The 26288-nt window shown below is 33.1% G+C and overlaps 1 protein-coding gene across 2 annotated transcripts in view; it reads right to left on the bottom strand.

Annotated features, from left to right (window-relative positions):
• The window catches only part of LOC135835183 (dnaJ homolog subfamily B member 6-like), a 37601-nt gene that overhangs the window by 4440 nt on the left and 6873 nt on the right, over nucleotides 1-26288 (bottom strand). For both annotated transcript variants that reach the window (XM_065349335.1, XM_065349338.1), the window contains 2 exons: nucleotides 12670-12867; nucleotides 6157-6430 (listed from right to left, as the gene is read on the bottom strand). In XM_065349335.1, the coding sequence (XP_065205407.1) occupies nucleotides 6157-6430; nucleotides 12670-12867 (472 nt within the window). The remainder of the gene's footprint in view (nucleotides 1-6156; nucleotides 6431-12669; nucleotides 12868-26288) is intronic.

Raw genomic sequence — 26288 nt, 5'->3', positions numbered from 1 at the left:
CGAACACGTACCCATTAATGTACCATAAATAATCAGGTATTTTACACATTACCTAGTACACCTTTCTTTGTCGTTGATGATTTAACGTTAACATTATACATGCATAAAAATAATGGAAAAAATAATAATTCGGAAGCATTTTTCTAATTTTGAAAAAAAAACAAAAAAAATAGGTAAAAAAAATTTACGAGGATTTGACTCGAAGTCGAGTGTTTTATTTAAAACAATTTTCATTTAAAAAAAAACACAGCAGAAACAAACATGAAATTAAAAAGTATAGAAAAAGTAAAAAAAACTCAAGAAAACAAAAAGTTGAAAAACAAATTCATTCAACCCATAACAATGTACCTAGTTTTTTTCAATTTTAATTTTTTTTCAAAAGTAACAGTAACGTCATGTCGAATACCCAAGAAATCTTCAAGACCATTCAATGATCAAAAGATACGCAAAGGTATTCTTTAATATAGCACACTTTTAGTTATTCTTTGTACAATTTTTGTACAGAATAGTGGATAAATGTGCGTTTTCTTTAAAGTAACAGTAGTAAAGTCATGTCAAATACCCAAGAAATCTCCAAGACCATTCAATGATCAAAAGATACGCAAAGGTATTCTTTAATATAGCACACTTTTAGTTATTCTTGATACAATTTCTGTATAGAATAGACTGGATAAATGTGCGTTTTCAGGGTGTCTACAGGATTTGAAAAATCAAATTCCTTGCTATTTCCTTGTTTTTCCTTGCCATTTTCCTTGCTTAAAAATTTGAGTTTAAAAAGACACCCCCCTCCCCTTGTGTGTAGGACTGTAGGTACTCGTTTTGTAGGAAATTTATAGACTTTTTTTCAATCAGTTTAATTCTGATGAAACATTAGGAAGAAAAAAAATTGGCGTGATTGGAAATTAAAAATGTATAATATACGAAGACAATCAAAGATGGGCTTCACAACAATTCGACTTGAAAAAAAATTATGAAATATAATAATATGAAATAATAACAGTGGTGTCCAATAAACTGAAAAAAGGTAGAGCGAAATTTGCCACTCTGATACCCATCACCACATTCCCCTCCCTCCCAAATTTGTACATTTTTTCGTCGTTTTTGTGATTTATTCAGTTTTCAAACTTTGAAAATTGAGTCTAAGACGAGAAGAGAAGGGCGAAGATTTTAACAATTTAGAGCAGTATAATCGTTTTAAGAAGAAGTTTCAACGCTAAATTTTCGTGCTTTTAGATGTTTTTGAAAGAAATTCCTCACCTCTTTTTACTAGGTAGGTACTCGTATTTTGTGCTGTATAATAAAATTTTGCGTTTTTTGAGGTACAACCCTGAAATTTTGTAACTTTTGATTTCAAAGCTAAGTGAGGGCAAAAGCTTATGAAAATTGATAATAATTCAAGAAGTATAAGACCATTATTTTCTATTTGAATGTTTTTTCACTTTTCACTTTTGACTTGTTTAATTTAAGATTTGTCAAACAAAATATTAGGAAAAATAAAATGATTCAGTCCGAGCGAAGCGAGGGCGAAAGATTTTGAAAATTTATGATTCAAAAAGTAGAAATCAACAAATTTTTAATGAGAAAAATTACAAGGAAAAAATGGAAATGCATTATGAAATTGAAAATTCAAGAGGAACTTTTTTGAAAAATCCTTGCTATTACACAAAAATTGTCAAAATCCCTGCTATTTTCCTGCTCCCTTGCTATCTCGAGTGAAATCCCTGCTATTTCCCTGTTTTCCTTGCCAGTAGACACCCTGGTTTTCTTTAAAGTAACTGTAGTAAAGTCAGTCATGTCAAATACCCAAGAAATCTCCAAGACCATTCAATGGTCAAAAGATACGCAAAGGTATTCATTAATATAGCACACTTTTAGTTATTCTTGATACAATTTTTGTATAGAATAGTGGATAAATGTGCGTTTTCTTTAAAGTAACAGTAGTAAAGTCATGTCGAATACCCAAGAAATCTCCAAGACCATTCAATGGTCAAAAGATACGCAAAGGTATTCATTAATATAGCACACTTTTAGTTATTCTTGATACAATTTTTGTATAGAATAGACTGGATAAATGTGCGTTTTCTTTAAAGTAACAGTAGTAAAGTCATGTCGAATACCCAAGAAATCTTCAAGACCATTCAATGATCAAAAGATACGCAAAGGTATTCTTTAATATAGCACACTTTTAGTTATTCTTGATACAATTTTTGTATAGAATAGTGGATAAATGTGCGTTTTCTTTAAAGTAACAGTAGAAAAGTCATGTCAAATACCCAAGAAATCTCCAAGACCATTCAATGATCAAAAGATACGCAAAGGTATTCTTTAATATTGCACACTTTTAGTTATTCTTGATACAATTTCTGCATAGAATAGACTGGATAAATGTGCGTTTTCTTTAAAGTAACAGTAGTAAAGTCGTGTCAAATACCCAAGAAATCTTCAAGACCATTCAATGATCAAAAGATACGCAAAGGTATTCTTTAATATTGCACACTTTTAGTTATTCTTGATACAATTTCTGTATAGAATAGACTGGATAAATGTGCGTTTTCTTTAAAGTAACAGTAGTAAAGTCATGTCGAATTCCCAAGAAATCTCCAAGACCGTTCAATGATCAAAAGATACGCAAAGGTATTCTTTAATATAGCACACTTTTAGTTATTCTTTATACAATTTTTGTATAGAATAGTGGATAAATGTGCAAATAAAACGTCGAACGAATATAAACACTCCCTTCATTACAAAAAATAAAATTAGAAAAATTTCAAAACAAATTAAAGAAGAAAAAGAAATGGAAAATTAATCCATTTTTTAGTATAAAAAAATTAATACACTAATGAAATCCCAAAAAATTTAAGTTTTTTTCTGATTAGATTGCAAAAAAAAATCGACGATTAAAATTTCCGAAGAAAACAAAAAAGTAACGAATTTAGAAAAAAAATTGAACAAAAAGGTCTACAAAAATCTAAAAAAGAAAACAATTGAAATGATAAATTCAACATTTTGATGGGTAACGTCAAAAATTTCGAAGCATCTCTCTGATTTTGCAATATGAGTAAAAAGAATAAAAAGAATTAAGCGAAATTAACGGCTGAAATTCCAAAAAAATAATAAAACATTTTTCAGATGTTGAAAAAAATGAAAAATTTCAAAAAACTCTTGAAAAAGAAACAAAAAGAGCTAAAAGTCCAGGAAAATTGACATTTTACGTAGAAAAGTGGAATAAAAAGCTGAATTTTGGTACAAGGGGGGGGAGGTTGATACGCTGAACACGAATTTGAAATTTCCTGGTCAATCCGGTTTACGTTTCTCACATTTTTGTGGACCCCTGGCTCCCCAAATTTGTTTTTTTTTTGCATTTTCCACCCCACACTAAGAGCGATATGAAAAAAAAGTATCGAACAAAAAATATCCTACACAAAATTTCCTACAAAAAAGGTTCCATTCAAAAATTACATAGGACGCGAACTTTTGCACTTAAAACCCTTTCAAAAAGTATGGTCTTGATGAAAGCAATGAAGATGAGCTTTTTAAGCTTTCTATCCCATATCGAAAATTCATTCGGTGTTGATGGTTGATTTTGTATGATTTCAACCCCTTGAATCCGAACATTTGATCATAGCTCTAAATTACGAGTACAATCGAAACTCCCTGAAAAATGAACTTCAAGTTTCATAGTTGAGCTCTTTTTTTGATCGAGTTTCTCGATGTGCATGGGATCATTAGAACGGAAATTTGAAGAGCTTTGCAAACAGTGTGTTGGAAAACCAGTTTGCACTTACTCGTTAAATGTTTCAAAAAATCGAAGAAAAAAAACGATTAAAACTTCTGTTTCAATTTCTTGAAATTGGCAAAAATTGCCAAAAAATTGGCACCACTGCGTTCTAAAATATTTCTCCAATTTTAGGAATGATATTTTTCAATATATTGGCTCAATTAATGCGATTTATTGAAGGAGAAAAAATGTTCGAAACTACAATTTACGCGAAAATAAGCGATTTGCAAATTTTCCACCGCTCAGTCGGAGAGCCCAAATCGCAAATTTTGCGTTCCAACGTAATATTTGCGCGAAATTTTTCAAACTGTACAAAGGTAGATCATACGATCAGACAAAAATCTATCACCTGTCAAAATTTCAAATGCTAAAAAGCTTTTTTCGATTTTTGGTGAATTTTTGAAAATCTTTAGGCAAAAAATGAGGAAAAAATCAAAATTTTACCAAATTGACCAAGAAAACTGAAATTTGGAGTATACCCTATTTTTGACACGCCGAGTCGATTGGAAACAGTTTCCAACCGTTTTGAGCAGTTCTGAAGCCTCCAGCAGAATTTTGAAACTCGAAATTCCCACAAAATTTCATCAAATGGAGTTGGAAAGCGGAAATGCATTCTGCAAACTAATTTCAATTCCTACGAAGTCGACTGCTGGTCGATTTCAAGTCATTTTGGAGCCTCCAGAGACTTTTTGAAAGGTTGTATGGCGTTTTTTTTTTTTTGGAAAATTGAAATATCCAAAAAGTAGCTGGAAGCTTCAAAATCATTTGAAACCACCATTCAATCGACTCCATATTATTGTATTGAAATTACTTTGCAGAGTAAATTTCGGCTTACTAACCCCATTTGATGAAATTTTGGGGAAATTTCAAGTTTCAAAAATCTACTGGAGGCTCCAGTAATTTTCAAAAAATTGCTGGAGGCACCAAAACAACCTGAAATTCACCTGCAGTCAACTTCATAGCGTATTGAAATTAGTTTGCAGAATTAATTGCAGCTTTCCAACTCCATTGGATGAAATTTTGTGGGAATTTCGAGCTTTAAAAATCTACTAGAGGCTCCAGTAATTTTCCAAAATAGCTAGACGCTCCAAAACGACTGGACATTCACCTGCAGTCGACTTCATATCGTATTGAAATTAGTTTTCGAAGTAGATTTCAGCTTCCTAACTCCATTTGATAAAATGTAGTGGGAATTTCAAGTTTCAAAAATCAACTGGAGGCTCCAGCAATTTTCAAAAAGTTGCTGGAGGCTCCAAAACAACTTGAAATCTACCTGCAATTGACTTTGTAGCGTATTGAAATTAGTTTGCAGAACGAATTTCGACTCTCCAACTCCATTTAATGAAATTTTGTGGGAATTTCGAATTTCAAAAATCTGCTGGAGGCTCCAGAACTGCTCAAAACGGTTGGAAACAGTATCCAATCGACTTGGCGTGTCAAAAATAGGGTATAACCCAAATTTCAGTTTTCTTGGTGAATTTGGTAAAATGTTGATGTTTCCCCTCATTTTTGGCCTAAATTTGATTTTCAAAATTCACCAAAAATCGAAAAAAGCACTTCAGCACTTGAAATTTTGATAGGTGATAGATTTTTGCCTGATCTTTCGATCTACCTTTGTATGGTTTAAAAAATTTCGTACAAGTATTGTGTTGGAACGCAAAATTTGCGATTTCGACTGACCTGTCAATCAAAATGGCCACCATTTTGTAACTAGGGCCACTTTTTTTTGAGAACAAGGGCTAAAAATGTTCCTTAGGACTCCCCCATTGAGAAAAAATTTGTCCCGGAGGATCGACGGAGGGGTGCAATAGATCCTTAATGCTGGCTCCCTGATATTCTCCCTCTTTTAGGACCCATTTCTCTCCTCCAGGGACTTTTATGAGTAACTTTCAACTTAAAATAAAGGTTTTAGCTTGAACTTGGTTAATTGGCGATCTATCCTACAATCCTCACCTACTTGTACATTGAAATATGCCTTACTCAACTTATTTACGTACGTACTAAATAGGTAAATATGTGATACGTATAGATGATAATGCTCGTAGTCTGATTACATTAAATTTTACACGATTGCATTCGATACGACGAACAAAGATTTCGATCGTTGATTAGGTATTTCAACCTCATCATGAGTCAATGTCAATATACGAACGTATTAAATGAGATAATCCGACGACGATGAATCAGACCAGTCAGTCCAGACGTTGGACCCACATCTGACAATGAGCCTATCAATCGACCACATTCAACTCACTATACGCTCATGCAGTCATGCATAACTACTTAGCTTACTTATTCAAGATGAGCACAATGACTCATTTTAAAAACAATACGAAAAAAAAAAAACCAACAACAAATGGTATTTTGTTTCAACTTACTTTTTAGTAGTGACTTTCTTTCCGTTAATGAACCTAGTGGATGTTGAAGTTTTCTTAACATTACCGCCTCCTCCTCCTCCGCCGCCGCCACCGCCACCGAACGTACTGCTCGAGCTAAACGAGGTAAAATGGGAATTACCGTTCGTCGAGAACATATCGTCGAAATTGGTGGCGATGCCGAATGGACTCATGCCACCGAATGGACTGAATATGGAACTGAGCTGCGTAGTGTTACCATTATTATAACGAGATCCTCGGTTACCACCGAAACCGCCTGTAAAATAAAAATCAAAAAAATACGACGTAAAAAACAAGTTAGTGTACTGTAGGTAAAGGGTTTATTTTTTTTTTTCTGCGAAAAAATACGTAAAATCATCGTCATCGTATTCGCATCGTTGCGTACTCGAACTCATCGATCATTGCATCTTGTATTAGATTTAGGTATTGAAAATCACCAACCGATTATAATCTTTCGTCGTGGTGATTCAGCTACGTACTTGTACCTAGGTACCTATATACTTTGTCAAGCTGGTATTATTTTACGATATACCGACGCTTCAGCAATTTGCATAAAGAAAGCATCTCTTTACCTCTTCCTCTCACACTTATGTCACAATTTTACGCTTAAGAACCGTTTTAAAACGAATTGACGAGACAAAAAAAAAGAAACGAAAAATTAAAAAAATACCGGCTTATAACACTTGCGGCGCGAAGTCTTTCAAAGCGTTTAAATAATATAATCTGTGACTATATGTATATGCTCGTGTAATTACCGCTATAATTACCGTTTAATGTAACCTAAAAAGCGGAAAATTAGTGAAAACATTCGTCGAATTTGAACGGTCATCTTCAGCCGTGGCCGTCAACGCCCACCATTTTGTGCTCTTTACCGAACGTTAAATTATGAGCCGATGAAATGGCAAATATTTACCTACTATTCTATATGGCTTTAAGATCATTGTTCCAGCAGTAAATTTTTGCATCTTTTATTAGACTTGACCCCGATTTGAAAAATATTGAATTGAATAGTTCATCGAAGAAATATACTATCGTAGCATTTCATTGAGAAACCTTCAACTTGGACGATTTTTTTACTTTGATTCTCTGATATTTAAAAAAGTTTTAAAATCAGTTTTTTATAGCTTTAGTTTAATGGTGAGGTGCGTATTGAGAATAATCTTTATTCCTCACCATCTGATAGCCTTGAATTCGTGATGAGGTGAAATTCAGATTCGTTTTTATTTTCTGTTGGAAAAAAGCTTCTGCAAGTTCTGCAATGATCTTAACGAATATTAATCAATTTTTCAATCACTTCAAGAATGCTTTCATTGAAGAGGGGGGGGGGGTAAAACTTGACATGTCAATTTTTCGCTTTTCCAATATCTGAGTATATTTCAAGATTTATTTTTCTGGGGAGGGGTTGTCAAGAACATGTTTCAATTTTTTGTTGTCAGGACGTTTTGCTGAACACTTCAACACTAATTTCTCTTATTTTTTGGAAGGGGGTAGAGGGGGTAAAATTTTTTATACGTAATTGTTTTAGTTTTAAATGTTTTTCTGATTTTTTTACTATCCTTTACCATTTCAGTTTTTCGTTTCGAATTACTTTTGAGGTTTTTTAATTAAATTTTTTTCATACTTTTTCAACGTATTTGTATTGTAGCATTTTTCAAACACTTTTTGGTTTTATGGCATCAAACGGAATTTTTTTTTGAAAAAAACACTACTTTTTCCGTTTTTCGCTACTTTTTTCAACCAAATTTTCAGAAAGATCTACACTCGACCTCCCCCCCTTTTCCCACCAAACATACACAAAAATTAAAAAAGTTAATTTTTACAAAAAAAAACTTTCGGGTTGACTTTTTCACAGAACAATTTTCAAAGTTGAATTTTTCACAGAAAAATTTTTAAAAAAATTGAAATTGGAAGAAAATCTACCACCTAAACTGACGTCATCATATTCCAACACTATTGCCGATTTCATCAAAAATGAACTTTTTTTCAATGATTTGAAGGTTTTTGTTGCACGTTTGAATTTTTTCATTTATTTTTACCATCTACCTATTTTTAAAATCACCACTATTTCACTTTTTTCACTACTTCAACTACCTGTTAGATACCCTGCGTTTAGAACATCAAAACAACCGTACCTTACTATAGGTACATTTTTCAATAGAAATTTTCCATTTGCAAAATGATAAGTTCTGAAAAGTTGTAAAATTTTCGATTTTGAGTAGCGAGTTTGCAAATTGATGAAAATTTAGCAATATTTTCTTTCAAAATTTCACAAAGAAAAGCTATTAATTGAAAAATTGAAAGTTCAATTGCAAAAAAAGTGAAAAAAACATGACTTTTTGATAAAAAAAAAAAAAACAAGACAAAACAGGGGTCTAACAAAATTTCAATATGAAAAAGTAGAACTTGAGTAGGAATTTTAGCAGGATTTTCAGCAGGTCATTTTTCGAGCACTTATGGGATTTTTTATGGTGGGGGAGGGGGGGGGGGGGTCAAAATTTACATTCAAGTTTTTAGCCAAATTTTGTAAAAAATGTTTGCTTTTCTGATGATTTTCAAAACCTTATGATTTTATTTAAACAAGTAGATGCCAAAAATATAACGTTTCGCTCCAATTTTTCGTTCTTATCAATTTTAAAAATTTGATGAATATCACATTATGTTCGATTAAAATCAAAAACTCGAATTCTTCTATTTCGATTGTAAATATTTCGTATTATTATTTGCTTCAAAATTTTGAAATTCGAATAGTTTTTTTGTTGAACAATTGAAAATGTAAAAAGAAAAACAAATGGACCCGAGCAAAGCGAGGGTAAAAGCTCTCGAAAATTAGTAGATATTTCAGGAGGTATAAAAACGATAGAATAATTTCGAATGATTATTTGAAAAATCCAAAATTAAAAAAGGTTTTCTTGTATGATAATTTTTTGTTTCAAAATTTTTAAAATCCAAATGATTATTTTTTTAAAAAATTCAAACTTGAAAAAGAAAAGCAAACAATCCTGAATGAAGCGAGGTCAAAAGCTTTCAAAAATGTAATCATGTCTTGAGAAGTAAAAATAACAAGTTTCTTTACGAAGAGCAGGAAAAGAAGATGCAAATAGCCCGAGGAAAGTGAGGGAAAAGCTCTCAAAAATGTGTAATTCAAAATCTAAAAAAGTCGACAAATCAGCCTTTTTCTACATTTGTTCAAAATTTTGGAAAAAGGGGAAAAATTGAAAATTTGAAAAATTCTTATTGAAAAAAAGTAGGACTTTTGGATAAAATTGTTGAAAAGTAGGACTTTAATAGGACTAGAAGGACTTTTGAGAAAAAGTAGGACTTTAGTAGGAATAATAGGACCAGTAGGACCTGTTAGACACCTTGCAAAAGGAGAACTTGCAGAATTGGCAGGACTTTTAGACCTTCAACATTTACTTGTAAGTAGAAATGGGATCAAAGGCTGCCTTACAGTCTAGCATACCCGGTTTTTATCCTGTTTTTTGCTCATGTACCTAACTACCTTTCCTGGTCTTGCTTTTGACCTGATTTTTTTTTTGTTCTTTTGCAAAAATTCTCAAACAGTCTAGATTTTTACTATTTTAAAATCGAACTTGGAAATTTGAATTTATTCTTCCCTTTTACTTGGTATTTCAGCCCGAACAATTTTTGTCAAAAAAATCTCCACTCCTCCTTCAATTATTTGATCCAGCGTCGTTCTGAAAATCCTGCTTTTTCATATTTTTCAACCATTCAAATTGCATTATCTTCAATCAATTTTAAAATTCTGATTTCCAAAAAAAAATGTCTCCAAAAGTAAGTTATAGAATTGGTGGGAAAAAATATGGACCCCGCTTCATTTTCACCACTCCAAGAAAATTTCTAGCGTTCTTTAAATGACGCTTGGGTGGATCTGACTGAGCGCAAAAAAATGTCACCCTCCCCTTCTCGTCAAAATTAGAACATATGAAAAAATTGTGATGGTTCTCCCCCATTTTTCAAATGATTTTTTTCTCTTTAGTGTGGAATTAAAAGGAAACAATCTACCAAAATTTTTACAGCCCCCTTCTCAGAAAATTTGAAATATTTTGTAATCAAACTTTATAATTTTCCATTCATTTTCTCTTACAAGCTTTCAGCGATTTAAATTTTTGAAAGCTTCTTCTGAGGCAATAGGTGATTAGAGGCATGGAGGAGGGGGGGAGGGGATCTGAAAAATTCTAAATTTCGAATCCAAGTAAATGCAGTTTTAAATGTTTTCTTTCAAAAATGAAAAAAATCTGAAGAAGTGTTGACTCCTTCTCCCTCCTTCATAATTTAATCACAAGAGAAGAATCTGAATTGGTAAAAATTTTGGATCTCAATAAAAGCTAATTAGAAGAACATGCAAAAATACCCAATCAGCCAGATTTTCAGCCCTTTGAGTACATTTATTGAATTTTTGGCAATATCCAATTGTAATCGATTTTTTAAAAAATCTTTGTTTGCATGAAAAAACACTACGTTTAAAAAAAATAGAGTTTAAAATCTCGAAGAAATTTGATGTTGACATTTTTAAAATTTCATTTCGATGGATTTTTTTCTGCTATAGGGTACGCAAACCATGGATTGAAATGAACAATGTCATAATGAGGTGGTTAAGAGACCCCCATTAATTTATTGATCCTATTTCCTGAGAGGTCTTGAAATTTGCTGACTCCGTTTCAGAAAGTCTGACGTTATCAACTCGGCAATTTATCAACAGGTTCGATTTTTTGGACGAGGGGAGGATAATGACTTTGTTATGGGCTTATTTTTGGTTTTCGAAGGTTTTGCAAATTAATTTTAAACCAAAACGAAATAAAGTTCATTCCATTCAATTCGAAATAAGTAATAGACTGCGATCAAATTTCAACAAAGCAATTAATTTCAAGTTGATATTAATTAAATTCTGCCAAATCAATTTACAACCTAGAATAAAAATTTGAAGAAAAAAAGACTCTCAATCCGAACTCTAATCGAGAAAAAAACAATCATAAAAACATTCAAATTGGCAACACAGTAACCTACTGGTAATATTAAACGTCATGATTCGTAAATAAATCACGCAACGACTCGAATGATAAGTAAATTCCACTCGTAACTCGTAATTGATTACGATCGAAAATAAAAAATAATCCCAAGTTAGCGCACATTCGAGTTATTCGTAGTAATTAATTCATCGTGTTCATCTTCTCAATCTCAAAACAATGAAAACATTCTTAACGATCAATTTCCTGTACCTTTCCCTTCGTTATCAATCATATAAGATTACAAAATGAAAAGTAAAAATTCCGAAAAAAATCACTCGAATCTCGCCACCGCCAACGTCAATCAATTAGTCAATTTCCTACCATTTTGAATTACTTCGTCAACACTGCAGGAGAGTGTTTCCTTTCGTCACCTCGATATATATACTCGTACTTATAATCATTATCGAAACGGAAACCTCGTTTTAATTATTATCGATAGACTCTCTCAATTTGCACAGAAAAGAAAAAAAAACAAACAAACAAATCGCATTAGTACGCGTTCGTAATTTGTCAATTCTAACAATAAAACGCATACGTCATCGTTATACACTTATGAGAGCTCTAGGTAACGATTAATTTCAATTTTTAAACCATTTTCGTGTTATTTTTTTCTCCCTCGGTACGATATACATATGTACGTAGACATGCCCATTTTTTCCAACCATTTATTCTTTCTTCGAGGTGAAAAAAATACACAGCTGTACCTTTATATACCTATACGACTTTTCGGACCATATATCTTTAGGTACTTTTTAATTTGAGAAAACAATAGAAAATGGGAAACGTGCGGCAATATCCTGGAAAGAATTTTTTCACCGAAATACCGTTTAATATTTCATCAACGTGTTGTTTTTCCAAAAAGAAAAAAAAAGAGACTCCAACAAAGTTTTGCGCCCGCCGGCATCATCATCGCGAGACGTGCCAACATAAAACCTTCTTTCTTTTACTTTTTTTCGTCGTAATAATAAAATTAGCCTGAAAAAAAGAAGGCCGGCGTCGCTTCCAGTTAATTAAATTGGCCGGCTAATTTAAACCTTATTGTCGCGAGTATCTTTTTAGTATACAAGTAAGTAGGTATATACGCGAAAGTAGCCAGGAATTTAATTAGCTTTAGGATATAGAATAAGCCATCCAACCTGCCAACCAGTCAACGATCCACCGACCGACCAGAATACGACGACGAAAACCTTCATCACGAAGCCACACCCTCCCTCTTTGTAATTTTCAATTAAATTTAATCGTCTTTTTTCAGCAGACATGGAAATCAACACTCTTGACAAAAAAAAATTCGTGCAATAAAGTTTTAATGAAATTTACACATCGAATTTCGAGCACGCGTCGGGTTTTTTAAATCGAAAATGAAACACGAGTCTAGACAGCGAGGTCCGCGGAAACGATGCAATATAACGAGTGTACGCTTTTTGCTAAATTTCTTCGGTAATGAATTCAAACGAAGTGACCATCTTACCTAATTCAAATATGTCGCAAGAACCGAAAAACTCTCTGAATACTTCTTCAGGATCTCTAAATGCGAAAAATGGAAAACTAACGAAATCGAAGTCTGCGCTTTCGGCGTATTGTCTGTTTCTGCTGCGGTTGCTCGAACGTCCGCCGCCATTTATCAATCCTTCTTTGCCGTACTGGTCGTATATTTTACGTTTTTTATCTGCGAATGAGAAAAACAAACACGTATATTATAATAATGGTTTATTCGGGGAAAAAAATATACTGAAGTAAGGTAAATCGCCAGGTAGGTGTAAGTATACAAATATACAGGATGTTCAGTTTAGTAGTATAGCGCAACAACTTTCATTATTTGAAGTGGCAATGAAACTATAAGGCGCATTGGAACCGCAATCCCTTCCATGGAGGCATGTGTTTTTGAGCTGACACGTTAAAATTTAACCTCAAATGATCTTTTGGTTTTAAACCGAGACGGTGAGTGCGAAAAAGCAAAAGGAAAGCAAGTGGGTTTTTTAGAAAGTCTAATTTTTGATTTTTCAAAATTTCGAAACGAGCACTTTCAAAGAAAATGAAATGCCCCCCCCCTTTTTATAAAAATTCTAGAAAAATGAAGTGGGACATGTGACATATCAATTTACATGTTTTTGAAGACGTTGAGCACAAAAATGTACTTCGTTTTACACTTGAGCTCGTTCTAAGGCTTCCAGCTTCCCCCTTCCACAGAATCGAAATTCAAACAAATGAAAATACGCTGCACAGAAATGTTATCTGAAAAAATTGAGCTAAATTGGGCTAAATCGAAAATGCAATTATTCTGGAGACTGTCTCAACGAACTTCTTTCACTTTTCGTAATGCTGCTTGAATGAAAGGACCGTCGAGAGCCAATGCGAGCCCGAGGCGCACATAAGTTGTCCCCATTTCCAGGGACGAAACTATGTTGAGGTTTTTGTGAGGGGAAGGGGAGAGGAGGGGTTCAATTGAAAATTTGCCAACTGATCAGAGAAAAATACTAATTTTGCCAACAAAATTGTCATCATATTCATGTGATTCATAAAAATTTTCGTTTTCTGTTTTGGATTTTTGACTGCTCAAATGTGAATTTTTTATTTTATAACAAAAAACAAATTGGCCCGAGCGAAGCAAGGGAGAAAGTTATTGAAAATATGATTTCGAGAGGAATAAAAACGATGTTTTTTTAAAATAGGAATTCGATTTCGAGAAAAAAAGAGAACATCTATTACGTTTTTTACGCAAGAAGTTCATCTTCAGATTTTTAAAATTTTAGGATTTGAAAGATTTTTTTTAGGATGTTGAATTTGAAAAAAAAAAAAGAGAACAGGCCCAAGTGAGAGTGAAAGCACTTGAAAAAAATTCTGGAGAAATTGAAAATCGAATTTTGGCCAAAAATTAGGATTTTCTGACAATTTTGGCAAAAACTAGGACTTTTTGATAACTTAGGTGAAAATTATGACTTTAATGTCAATTTTAGTTAAAAATTGGAATTTCTTAACAATTTTGTCAAAAATCAGACATTTTGACAATTTTGGCAAAATTTAGGACTTTTTGACAACTTTGGCCAAAATTAAGACTTTTCGTCAATTTTGGCCAAAAGTCAAGATCTCTTGACAATTTCTCGGTGGAGGCTCCAAAATGGCTCGAAATAGGGAAATCCAGATTTTGGGCGTTGATTTCGGACGAGAAAAGAGCAATTCCTGCAAATTTCAAAATCCTCCCTCCCAACCGAAAACGTTCGATTTTTTTGAATTTTTATGAATATTCTGGTCAAAAAACACACTTGACTTGTGCGTCTGGAAATCGGCCTTCCAGAAAGCGCGGACCCGGGACAAACTGCCCCCGTTTGCCCCCCTTGACGGCCCAGTATGAAGAAATTGCCGCAAATGTGACTTTCACAGGGGTGATTGTTGCGGAAGAAAACAAAAATTTTGAACAATAGAAAAATCAGGATTTCATTACTGCGAAACTTGGATTCAATATTGACAGAATTCGAACTTTGTTTAAGTTCAGATTCATGATAAGGTAGGGAAGACATTTTCTACCAATTTTCAATCATTGAAAAACCACTGAAATTTATTGAGTGAGAATAGTACTCGTAAAACAGGCGGAATCAATAAAATCAGTGGAAAAATCTGTAAAATTTATCAATACCTTTTTTTCAATAAAATTGATAGAATTTTAACAATGTTTACCAAGATTGCAATCAGGAGTAAATTTTTTAGCATTTGCACTCCTCTCGACAGACTGAAAATTTACGCCTCCTCTCCTCTCCTCTCTCCTTTACCATGTACTTAATTTGTTTCTGATTCAAAAAACAAGAGCGCACTTTGAGAATTTTGAAAAAAAAATTCAAAAAAGGACTCAATGAAGTTTTAAAGGCGAAAATTTCAACATCCTCCCCTCCACCCACAAAAAACCTCGTTTACCTAATTTTTTTTTCAATTCAAAAATCAAAAATGCAATTTCTGAATTAACAAAAAGAAGTTATCGAAGAAATTCATGAATGGAGGAGAGATGCAGTCATTCAACTTGACAAGATCACCACAAGCCAATTTTCACCATAGCATTTTTGAACCTTGATGGATGCGAAATTTTGAAAAATGGCTCAGATAACATTTTTCAGCACCTAAAAACAATTTTCTACATTTTTTTTTTTTTTACAAATGAAACTGAAAAAAATTAGATTGTGATAAAGCACCATAATGATGCCAAAAATTTAATTTTTTCCATTTTTGGAAAATTTTGAAAAAAGGAATTTAGCTTGTGAATGGCCAATGAAAAATAATATATGCTTTGGAAAAAACTAATACTCGACAGTAGACGCATTTGCACAAATTCAAACTGCAGCATTGCAACATGAAAGGTGATACAATAGTACCAAAAAACATCCAGTATACTGTAACTGTAACCACCTTAATTATTAATGCAAAACCATTAAAAAACACCATACGCTTAAGGTTACAATTAAAGAACACAGACCTATACCTATAATATTTCTTTTGAACACACAAATTAAATTTTAAAAATAAGAAAGGGATTCAAACGATGTTAATTGGTAGCTCTTTATAATGTTTCAAAATGAGATAGTATGTACAATTCTTTTCAATTATTCACAGCGTGACAGATGAAGGTGAGTAAAAACAAAAGTGACTTAAGCAAGAATGGAACAAATTAGCAAATGAGTTGGACGCAATGTAAAATCTGGAGAAGTAAACTCAACACTTACAGATGCATTTTTTTTCAGAGAGAACAGGGGCAGAAAAACAGTAGGGTCGTTATGTCCTCAAAAATTATCAACGGATCAAAAAAAAAAAAAACTGCAATTCATGTCCATCACCTTTTTATCAAATTTTAGATGTTTCAGTTTCACGAAGGAACCTTTTGAATTTTCTGATTTCAAAGTAGCTACGAAACTTGGATTTTTGAAAAGATCGTGTAACCCCCCCCCCTCCCGCATCTTCTTTCGGTTTCAATGTTGATTTCTCAATTTTCGGTAAATTCACATCATATACCTACAGCTCTTTCTCGTTGGAACTTTTCTGAGTACAATTTACGTATCTATTAGAAACACCGATCTCTTCCAAATAACCTCTCGTAATCGTACACTCGACGACATTGTTATCTATACTCGTATACGCCAAGGATTCGCGCTTCATCGCACGTACTGTACAATATTCGCCGATCGAACGACTCCGTTATCCAATGTCCATCACCAGAATATCAGGTACATAGACATTCGATGGAATTAGAGGCAACTGAAGTGTATAACAATAGAGAGAAGTACAGTACGTTTTTATTGGATTCGTGCATTCGTTTCGTTATCGTACAAAATTGTACACGTACTCACTGTTTTTGCAACGAGCATACTCATATGTACTCGGATTATTCCACCTCATCCTCTCGTTCCATCGCTCTTCCTCTTTCTATTTACGTGTTTTCCCCGATATTTTTATTTCCAACATTATACGAGTACGTATTAGTAGATATGTTTCCGGAAGCACAACACTGTACTTTTGCGTTGTTGAGACCCGATATAGCACCACAATATATGTATAGGTAGAGAGGTAAATGTACATTACGAATGATGCACGTAAGTAGGTATGTGTGTGTGGTATCGTGCAGAAGGAAAATTATACAAATGCGAGTTGACACAGTTGTGAAAAAAAATGAAAATGGCGTGCGAAGAAAACGCGACGCGACGTTAATTTTTCACATAATTCTAGCGCATGTAGGTAATACCTACTTATGTATTATGTACACGGGAACTAAGGTAGCGATTTTTTTTCACTTTCTCTGTTTTTTATCCAATAAACCTGGAGCTACGACGAAAACAATTAATAAATCATTTTGTAAATTATTCAGATTCACCTCCTCCCAAGAGTTGATCAACAATCGAACACTTCTGGTATAAGGTAACACTGTCTTTAATAAAGACACTCTCAAAAACTCAAGAGTGGGACATAGGTACCTATAATTTGAACTTAAGGAGACGAGTACCTTGGCTTTGGAGTAGGAGGTGGAGGAGGCCGGGGGGGTGTGTGTGTGAATTCTTTTATCAGAATTTAACGTACCTCACGAGTCACTAAAAACGGATATAAAAAGGCCTCACATAGACTTCTTCATCTCCCAGCGAGGGAAGAGGAGGGGACACAGGCTCCAAATTTCAAGATTCTCAATTCATAAAACCGTCCAATTATGTAAATTGAAATTCCTCATTTCTACCCAAAAGCATCCGAAAAATTGACAAAATGTTTAGAAATTTGGAAGTCTGACAAAAATTGTTTACATTACAGAAAATTTCCCAAAAAATAATCAAAATACGCATTACCAAAATCAAATGAAATTTTGTAAAAATCACATACTTAAAGCATTACAAAAATTATCAAATTGATACGTCAGTAATTTAAAATTACTTCAACTGATTAAAATTTCGGAAATTACCATCACGATTATTAAAATTATTACCATCATGACTATCGGAACTGCGATTATTGGAATTGTTGGGAAAACTCCTGCTACTCGTACCTCTGTGTTTTTCAGTACTTTTTGGAGAATTGGTTTCGGACTTTTTCAACTTCATTTTGTCATAGAAATTCGTGAATGATGATAACATTTTAGGAACGAAGCGATGATGTGATGTATTTCTCATTTGGTGAAGCATTTGCCATAGTTTTTTGCTACAGTGTTACCAAGTGATAAATTTTCAATTATTGAACTTTTTTAAGCTTTAAATTGCTCCAGAAGCTTTCCTATTCAACATTGCAAACTTTTTAGATTTTTCCTGATAACCTGTTATCCAAACCTTTCCACAATTCAAATTGGAGCTTTCTAACTATCATAGTTTCTCTAATCACAACACCCACCCGGCAATATGTATATAGCAAAAGAAAAAAGATGACAAAATTTAGCAACATCAACCGATTAAAAACCTGCGGTTTGCACTTAAGTTCAAGATTTTTCAAGCTACATAGTTTTGAAAAACTAACCCTAAAAATTTTTCCAAATTCATTTCTTCGCGGTAGTTTGCTTTTCGATAAAATCGTTAGAACGTCATAAAAATAGCAGAAAACCATTACCTTGGTAAAATTATGGCAAAATCTTGGATAAAATGTCTAAAATGTTGAAAAAAACATTCGAAAAATTGCGAAGATCAGTCAAATATTATCAAATTTAGATACAATTTTTCAATAATACCAATCACAAGATATTGAAAAATTGATACAAGATCACTGAAAATGGGCAAAAATTAATGAAATTTCAGCACAATTCAACAATAGTCAACAAAAATTACATTTTGTTAAAATATTATAAAAAGAGCAGAAAATTATCAAAAATTTATGTACCTTTCTAGAATTTATCAAATTCGAAGGGAAAACGTCAGAAAATGAAAAAACATTCATTGCTGCCAAGTACGAAAAATGTCATCGAAATATTATCGAAACGTTTTGCATAAAATACCATGAAAAATGAATAGAAAAATCACTAAAAATCAACAAAAATGATGAAATTTTGAAACAATTGGACAAAAGTCAGCAAAAATTGCTCATAAATCTGTTAAAATGTCAAAATTACAACTGAAAATGAACAAAAATTTGACGTAAAATAACGAAATTTCAGTAAAATCTTGAAAAAAATATATAAAATTTCGAAAATAAGTTGTTGAAAATAGCAAAAAAATTGCTCGAATACTATCAACCAAAAATCAAGTAAATGAATCGATTCGTTCACGAAAAAGTCACCTATATGAATCGATTCGTTCACGACTGATTCACTAAAAATGATTTAATTCGTTCGTGAACGATTCACCGAAAATTAATCAAATATGTAGGTAAATTCGTTCGCGAATGATTCACCAAAAATTAAGTAAATGAATCGATTCGTTCGCGACTGATTCACTAAAAATGATTTAATTCGTTCGTGAACGATTCACCAAAAATTAATCAAATATGTAGGTAAATTCGTTCGCGAATGATTCACCAAAAATCAAGTGAATGAATCGATTCGTTCACGAAAAAGTCACCTATATGAATCGATTCGTTCGCGACTGATTCACTAAAAATGATTCAATTCGTTCGTGAACGATTCACCAAAAATTAATCAAATAGGTAAATTCGTTCGCAAATGATTCACCAAAAATCAAGTGAATGAATCGGTTCGTTCACAAAAAAGTCACCTATGTGAATCAATTCGTTCGCGACTGATTCACTAAAAAAATGATTTATTCACCAAAAATTAATCAAATAGGTAAATTCGTTCGCGAATGATTCGCCAAAAATGAAGTGAATGAATCGATTCGTTCACAAAAAAGTCACCTATATGAATCAATTCGTTCGCGAATGATTCACTAAAAATTATTTAATTCGTTCGTGAACGATTTACCAATAATTAATTAAATGGATAAATTCGTTCTCGAATGATTCGCCAAAAATTAATCGAGTGAATCGGTTTGTTCACGAACAAGTCACCTATATGAATCAATCTACTAAACAACGTCATTTTTTTTCAAAATCATCTCGAATGAACATCCTTTCAGAAAAATCACTTTAAAGGCGACGATTTTTCTGCTGCTTAACGTAATTTTTGAAAACTATCTTGGGATAGAACATACAAAACCGCATTAAGATCCATGATATTTTTTATAGCTAACGTCGTTTTTTGAAAATTACCCCATACATTTGCAAATAAATATCAACATTCAAATTATGTACCAACATTAAGAGTTGACCAAATTGCACTGGATTATCAAAATTATCAAAAATTGATGAATTTCAGTAAAACTGAACAAATTTTAGTAAAAATATCATAAAATAATGTTCAAATTTGTCAAAATAACATAAAAGCAATTCAAACAACTAAAAATTGATTGCATATCTCAAAATCGGAGTAAAATTTTTCAAAAATGATGTAGATGGATGAAAAAATGTTGAATTAAAAAAGATTGAAAATAATTAACCCACATTGAAAACGATTTTTGAGTCTAAAATGTCTAAAATTTTGAAGTCCAAGTCATTGACCCAGAGTGGAGAGTAGGTTTCGACTTGCAGAGTTCAAATTTCCACCTTATATTTTTGATATGATTTTACAATAAATTTTTTAATGCTCAATCAAATTCTAAAAAAAAAAATACGTAATATTCAACCAAATATCCCAAATTTTTTATTCAGTGTATAGAACATTTTTTTTTTTAAAATAATTTTGGCCTAAATTATTCTTTACGTAACGAAGTATTTCGATCTCAATTTCAAAATTGATCCAATTTTTGACACCTTTTTCAAAAAATTACACTTTTTTGCGATCTTTTCTCTTATACTCATACTATTCCATTCTTCATTCGAAACGAAACCCCTTCATATTCCATTCACCTTCACACCCCCCTCACTCTTCCAATCGCACCAAAAACTGCCAGATTCTTGCACATACATCAAAGCAACGCAACAGTTCGACGTCGAACCTCGACGGTGCGTCTAGTTAACACGCTATCATCGAACACTTCCTATTTATGTCTCGGTTCCTTGACCATAGCGTCACATGACGTAATCACAACACTTCGGTATTCGTGCCCAGCACACCGCAGCATCGCCTCTTGTGAGTCTGAACCGCCAACCGCCAGTCTCACTCTCAGTCCGCCACGCATTCTACACAGTACATTAGAGCTCGATGCTTGACGCGATAAACCATAACGATGAGCCTGATAATAATTATTAATAATCCGACAACACAAGAGAAAAAAAAAAATCTCAACAACTGTACACGCAAAACGAAAAACGAGAAAGAAGAAAATTCTTACTCTTCGTAAATCGTCGTAGTGTTTTCAGGTTGCATAGGTAGGTAATTCATAAAATTAGAACTACATATTAATAGCTCTTCTCCGTCTAAGGTAAACAAATCCGACTAAATAGGCTACCTCTTTCGTCTTCTTCGCTTGCCCAGTGCCCACTTCCTCCATTCGTGTGTAAAAATACCTACCGTAGAATTGCACTCAATTAAACGTATAATGAACGATATTAAAATCGCGTAAATTTTCTTTCCTCCTATTTATTTCAATTTTTCGAGTCGTTGGTGGCGAATTTTAATATTATTAAACTTACATACGTAAATTTCACTACTATACGCTGATCGCGTAAGTAAATATATTAGAGAGTACATCGGATAACTAATTAGGAAATTTTTTTTCCTAGTTTTTGGACTGGATCCCAAAACGGCGTCGGAAAAATGGCTTGCATTCAATACCGTTTTAACGCAGCATTCGTGTTTGACAATAATACTCGCGTGTACTGCCGAAGGCGGCATTTTCAACTAGTAAGTTAAAAATTCACCTATCTATATCTCAAAGGTCATAATATTTCGCGAGCGTTATATTGCAAATTTTTTTTCCACTCTTTCTTTGTTTCAGCTCTTCGGAAATGACATCTGCGTAGATAGGATATTTTTTTCGCCATCATTCGCTGCGTTCAATTTTTTCAGCTGTTCTATTTTTTTTTTCGCTTCTTTTTTGTTAGATAGGCGGTCATACTTCATATACGAGTACGGAGACTAATATTCGCGTAATTTATGGTTTATTTATTTAAGAAGGGAAAAAAATACTGTAATAATAACCATCATCGATCCTCGTTGAACCGTAACCAAGTGGTACCACACATAAAAACGCGACGCATCGGGCATCACCTTCTTCTCCTCCGCCCCCGCCGCCCTCGATATCGCAATTTCCTCCTATGTGTACCTAATCTACCACGGCTAACCCGGTGAATGGCTTTGATCCACGACAAAATTTTTCACGACATAACACGCGTTAATATTCTAGGTATATTATGTACCATATACCAGCCATCGTATAATACGTGTGCATTATAATATTACAGGCACTGATATAAAATCGTTTAATAAATAATATTGTACGTAAGTTGGTTCGATAAGCCCTCTACGACCCCTATCACTAGCTGTAGGTATACTCGAAAGGACGCAGATACACTTTACTTTTCCCTCTCGAGACAACCTGTAACGTAATGTATTTCGACATAAGGTAAAGGCAAAGGATATTAGGAGTAAAAATACGCCTTGTACGTTGCATTAAATTTCATTTTTTTGCGCAATAATTCCGTCAAATTGGAAAAAAATTGCGCAAATTTGAATAAAAATTGAAACAAAAACGTTTCTATTCTAATACTCGACCATGAATACACAATAACCCACCAAAGCACGCGTCAAAGGAGATGACAGAATTTAGCTAGTTTTTGTTCGTAAAAAACGTCTCTCAAATGAGTTTTAAAAAAAGTGTCAGAACTGCTCGAAAGTTTCATTTTTGAATACCAATTTTGAAATGGCACTACCTTCGATTTTCGATGAAGTAAATTGAAAATAAACCGTGATGCAAGCATCACAAAACTTTCCGAACGTTGGGAAGCACTTAGCACAAAAACCTAGCCGTTTATGCACACTTATTCGTTGTATACATGAAAAAGGTTCACCTTTTTCTTAACATCTGGAGCGCGCCTTCGCGTTCACTGCGCTAAGGATAACAACTGGTTTTCTGTGACGTCACTGACGTACCATTGAATAGGGAATGCCATGAGTTTTCGCGTCAAAATGCTCGTAATTTTTTTCTGATTTTACATACGAAGCTGAAAAGCTTATTATGACATCCTTCAATGGGACCTGTTATCAGGTCCAAGTTTCAACGTAATATCTCAATTAGGGCGTCTGCAATCGTGTTCACAAACTTTTGTGCACATACATATGCACATACATACATACACACACACACACACACACACACACACACGGAACATCATGCTCAAAATAGTCTCAAAAGTCTTTTTGGACCTTAAAACGTGTAATTCCGTAAAAAACTCGAAATCGAAAAACCGGTCGATTACAATACTTCCCTTACATCACTGCGCGCTGATCGGAAAGTAAAAAAAACTGATATCGTGGTTATATTGGCTATTTGACTACATATTAAAGCCATAGAATTTTGTTCTGATAGGTGATAATGATTACCTCCTACTTCGAACCATTCCCTTATCGTGAAAGAAGGATTCACAAAGGAACCGCATGAGTGTGCAGTAACCGATTTTTTTCCAAAGTACGAGTAAGAGGATCTCGATGATGCGCAGTTCACTACAAAATTTAAAGCTGCCCAATCGCAGAACTATGGAGCTCCACAAGGATCCAGAAGTCTCAAAATTTCTATTTTTCTGGACAATTTTGTTTAAAAAATGGAAGAATGTACCAAAAATGAGTGTAAAATCTCCTCTCCAAGGAAAGTTCTAAATCATGGATACGTTTTTTTGCAGGGTGTCTAAGAAAACTCCCAGACAAAAAAATCATGACTTTTTCATGACCTAATTTTCACATTTTTACCCCATAAAAATACCCACTCGAACAAAAAAAAATTAAACAACTTCAAATGCCAGAATATTTTTATTTTATCGACGCAAACTGTATATTTTTCGTTTAATTGTTGCGTCTCTCAAACCCAGTAAATAGGCAGGGTGTCTAACAAAATGTGAAAACTAAAAAGAAGGACCTTTTGGAAGGACATTTTCAATTTTAAAAATATACTGATAACCCCCCCCCACCTCCATTCATTCATTTTTATAAAACCGTCAAAAAAAGCTTTTAAAAATTTGTGAGAAAATATTTAATTTTTTGCAATCATTAATTAAGTAATTATTTTGACGTTTAAAAAAAATGAAAAATTGAGTTTTTATTTTTCGCTTGATTTTTATTAAATGAAAGAATTATTTGAAAATTCAGAAAAAAGAAGGACTTTTTCTTGACTAATTTGAAAAAAAGAACCTGACAGGCATAATAGCCTATTTACTTGTCGAACAGGATTGCCATTTTTTACAGGATCAAAAATGAGGTATTTCAAAATTTTCATTTTACTGATTTTTTGAACAAATTTTTCATTTTTTTATTTTATGGGTTTTTAAAAAAATTTCAAGTGTGTTTCGAGCAAAATTCACGACCTTTTCATGACTTTTATGACACCTACCAAAATTCATGACTTTTTCATGACTTTCATGACCATTTAGACACGCTGTTTTGTTCGAGTTAATAAGTTGAATGCTTGGAATTCTGAATAAAAAGGCTGAAAAAATAATATCTAGTCATTTTTGAAAGTTCGACAATCAACATTATAATTATAGTAGATTCATTATTTTTTCCAATTTCTTAAAAGTCAGACTTGATTTCTCAAAAGTTGATCTGATTCAATTTGAATATTTTCAGAAATTGGTGATTTTTCCCTATGCTTTTCAAAGTTCGAAATAATGGCAAGAAATCGTCACAATTTTTTCCAATTTTTTATAAGCCAGACAAAATACTGAGAATTCATTAAATTTGTTCTCCAAGTTTTTGAAAGTCTGGGAATACGTATCTAAATATATATCAAGTGTCAAAAAGTCAGAGCCCAGTAAGTATTTTCTAAGGTCCAAAAATTTCGAAATTTTTTTCCAAAAATGGTCAAAAAATGCAATTGAGCAGATACAACTTTGATAATGCCGTGAAGTTTACTTTAGGCGCCATATCGCGTCCGTGCATTCAAAGGGCATTTTGTGGGCCCAAAATTTTCGATAATTTCCCAAAATTGGCCCAAAAATGCGATTGGGCAACGAAAACCTTGAAAATTGTATTTTATTATATGTAGTTACGAGACGAGTGCCTTGCAATTTGGGCGCGATTTTGAGTCTGTAAATTCAAAAGGATATTTTTGGACCCAAAAATTTTCAAAATTTTTCCCAAAAATGGTCGAAAAATGCAAAAAGTTTAGCTACCTAATCGCATTTGCGACCGTTTTTGAGAAATTTTTGGACCCTATAACTTTTTGTCGCTTGATACGTCATAAGGATCACTATTTCACTATTTTGGCAACTTTTTTCATTTTTTTGGTGAAATTGTCCAGAAAAATCTGAATTTTGAGACCTTTGGACCCTTGTGGAGCCCGTAATTTTGCGATTAGGCAGCTATAAATTTAGTGGTGGACTACCCTAGGGGTCTTGTTCCTTAATCATGGAAAAGTCTGAATTTAAAAAAGAAGTGACCGAGGGTTAGTGAATTGTTGTGAGAAAATTGGAGTTGGAAGAGAATAAGTTCATTCAGAAAATATGTACTTCGAAATTGGAAACATATTTTTTGAAAATTTTATCATCATGGTTTCAGATCACGAGGTGAAAATTCGTTCTAAATTAAAAACAATCAATTTTTTATGACATTTTTCTCAAGATAAAATGTTATTTCGGTCAATTTTTCCTCTTTCGTCTTCATTTCATTGATTTTCGTTTACCAGGTCAACGACCTCATGATTTTTCGAGTAAACACGACTGCATGATTTAAACGAAATTTCGTTCCGTTGCATTTCTCTGAGTCAGGTTATTTTTAATTTATTGATTACGTTAATCTAGCTTGAATGGCTTCTACCCCGCCTCCTCCTCTTCATCCATCTTCATCGTGTTGTTTGTTTTTGCGTAGGTACATACAACGTTTTGACTGGAATCGGTTATCGCAATCGGGTATACCTATTTTTTTTGTTTCTAATTTTTTTCGACTGAATTCAGCGAATTTTTCAAGTTTCGCGAGGAAAACTTCGCATTGAAATATTTATGATCTTTATAAATTTTCCACCAAAATTCTTCTCTTTTTACGAATTTTTATTTATATTTTTTTCTTGTTTGGTAGGAGGGGGGGGGGGTTGAAAATTTTATAGAATAAATTGCCATACATTTAAAATTGGCTAAAGAATTATCGAAAAAATGGTGCAATTTTTATTGGAAAATGGCCCACACTGGTTCAGATTGAAATTTGGCGCACCAAAAATCAAAACTTCGATATTGTAAACTTCTAGATGTGTAATAAGGGGTAATTTGAGGCGCTGAGTTCATTTTTGACGTTATTTTTTACTCTAGCCCCAAAATGGGCCCTCAAAGGGGGGTGCTGAGTGGTAAATTTTTGAATTTTTTGAGTGGGGTGTCAAAATCTACATATTTTTGCCTTCCAAATTCGTTTTTAACATCATTTTTTACCCTAACCCCAAAGTTGGCCCTCAAAGGGGTATGCTCAATTGTAAATTTTTGAATTTTTCGAGTGGGTGTCAAAATTTACTTATT

This window comes from Planococcus citri, chromosome 2 (genome assembly GCF_950023065.1).
Source record: "Planococcus citri chromosome 2, ihPlaCitr1.1, whole genome shotgun sequence".
Classification (NCBI taxonomy): domain Eukaryota; kingdom Metazoa; phylum Arthropoda; class Insecta; order Hemiptera; family Pseudococcidae; genus Planococcus; species Planococcus citri.
The sequence above is the reverse complement of the archived record's forward strand: the minus strand, read 5'-3'. Positions and strand labels throughout refer to the sequence as shown.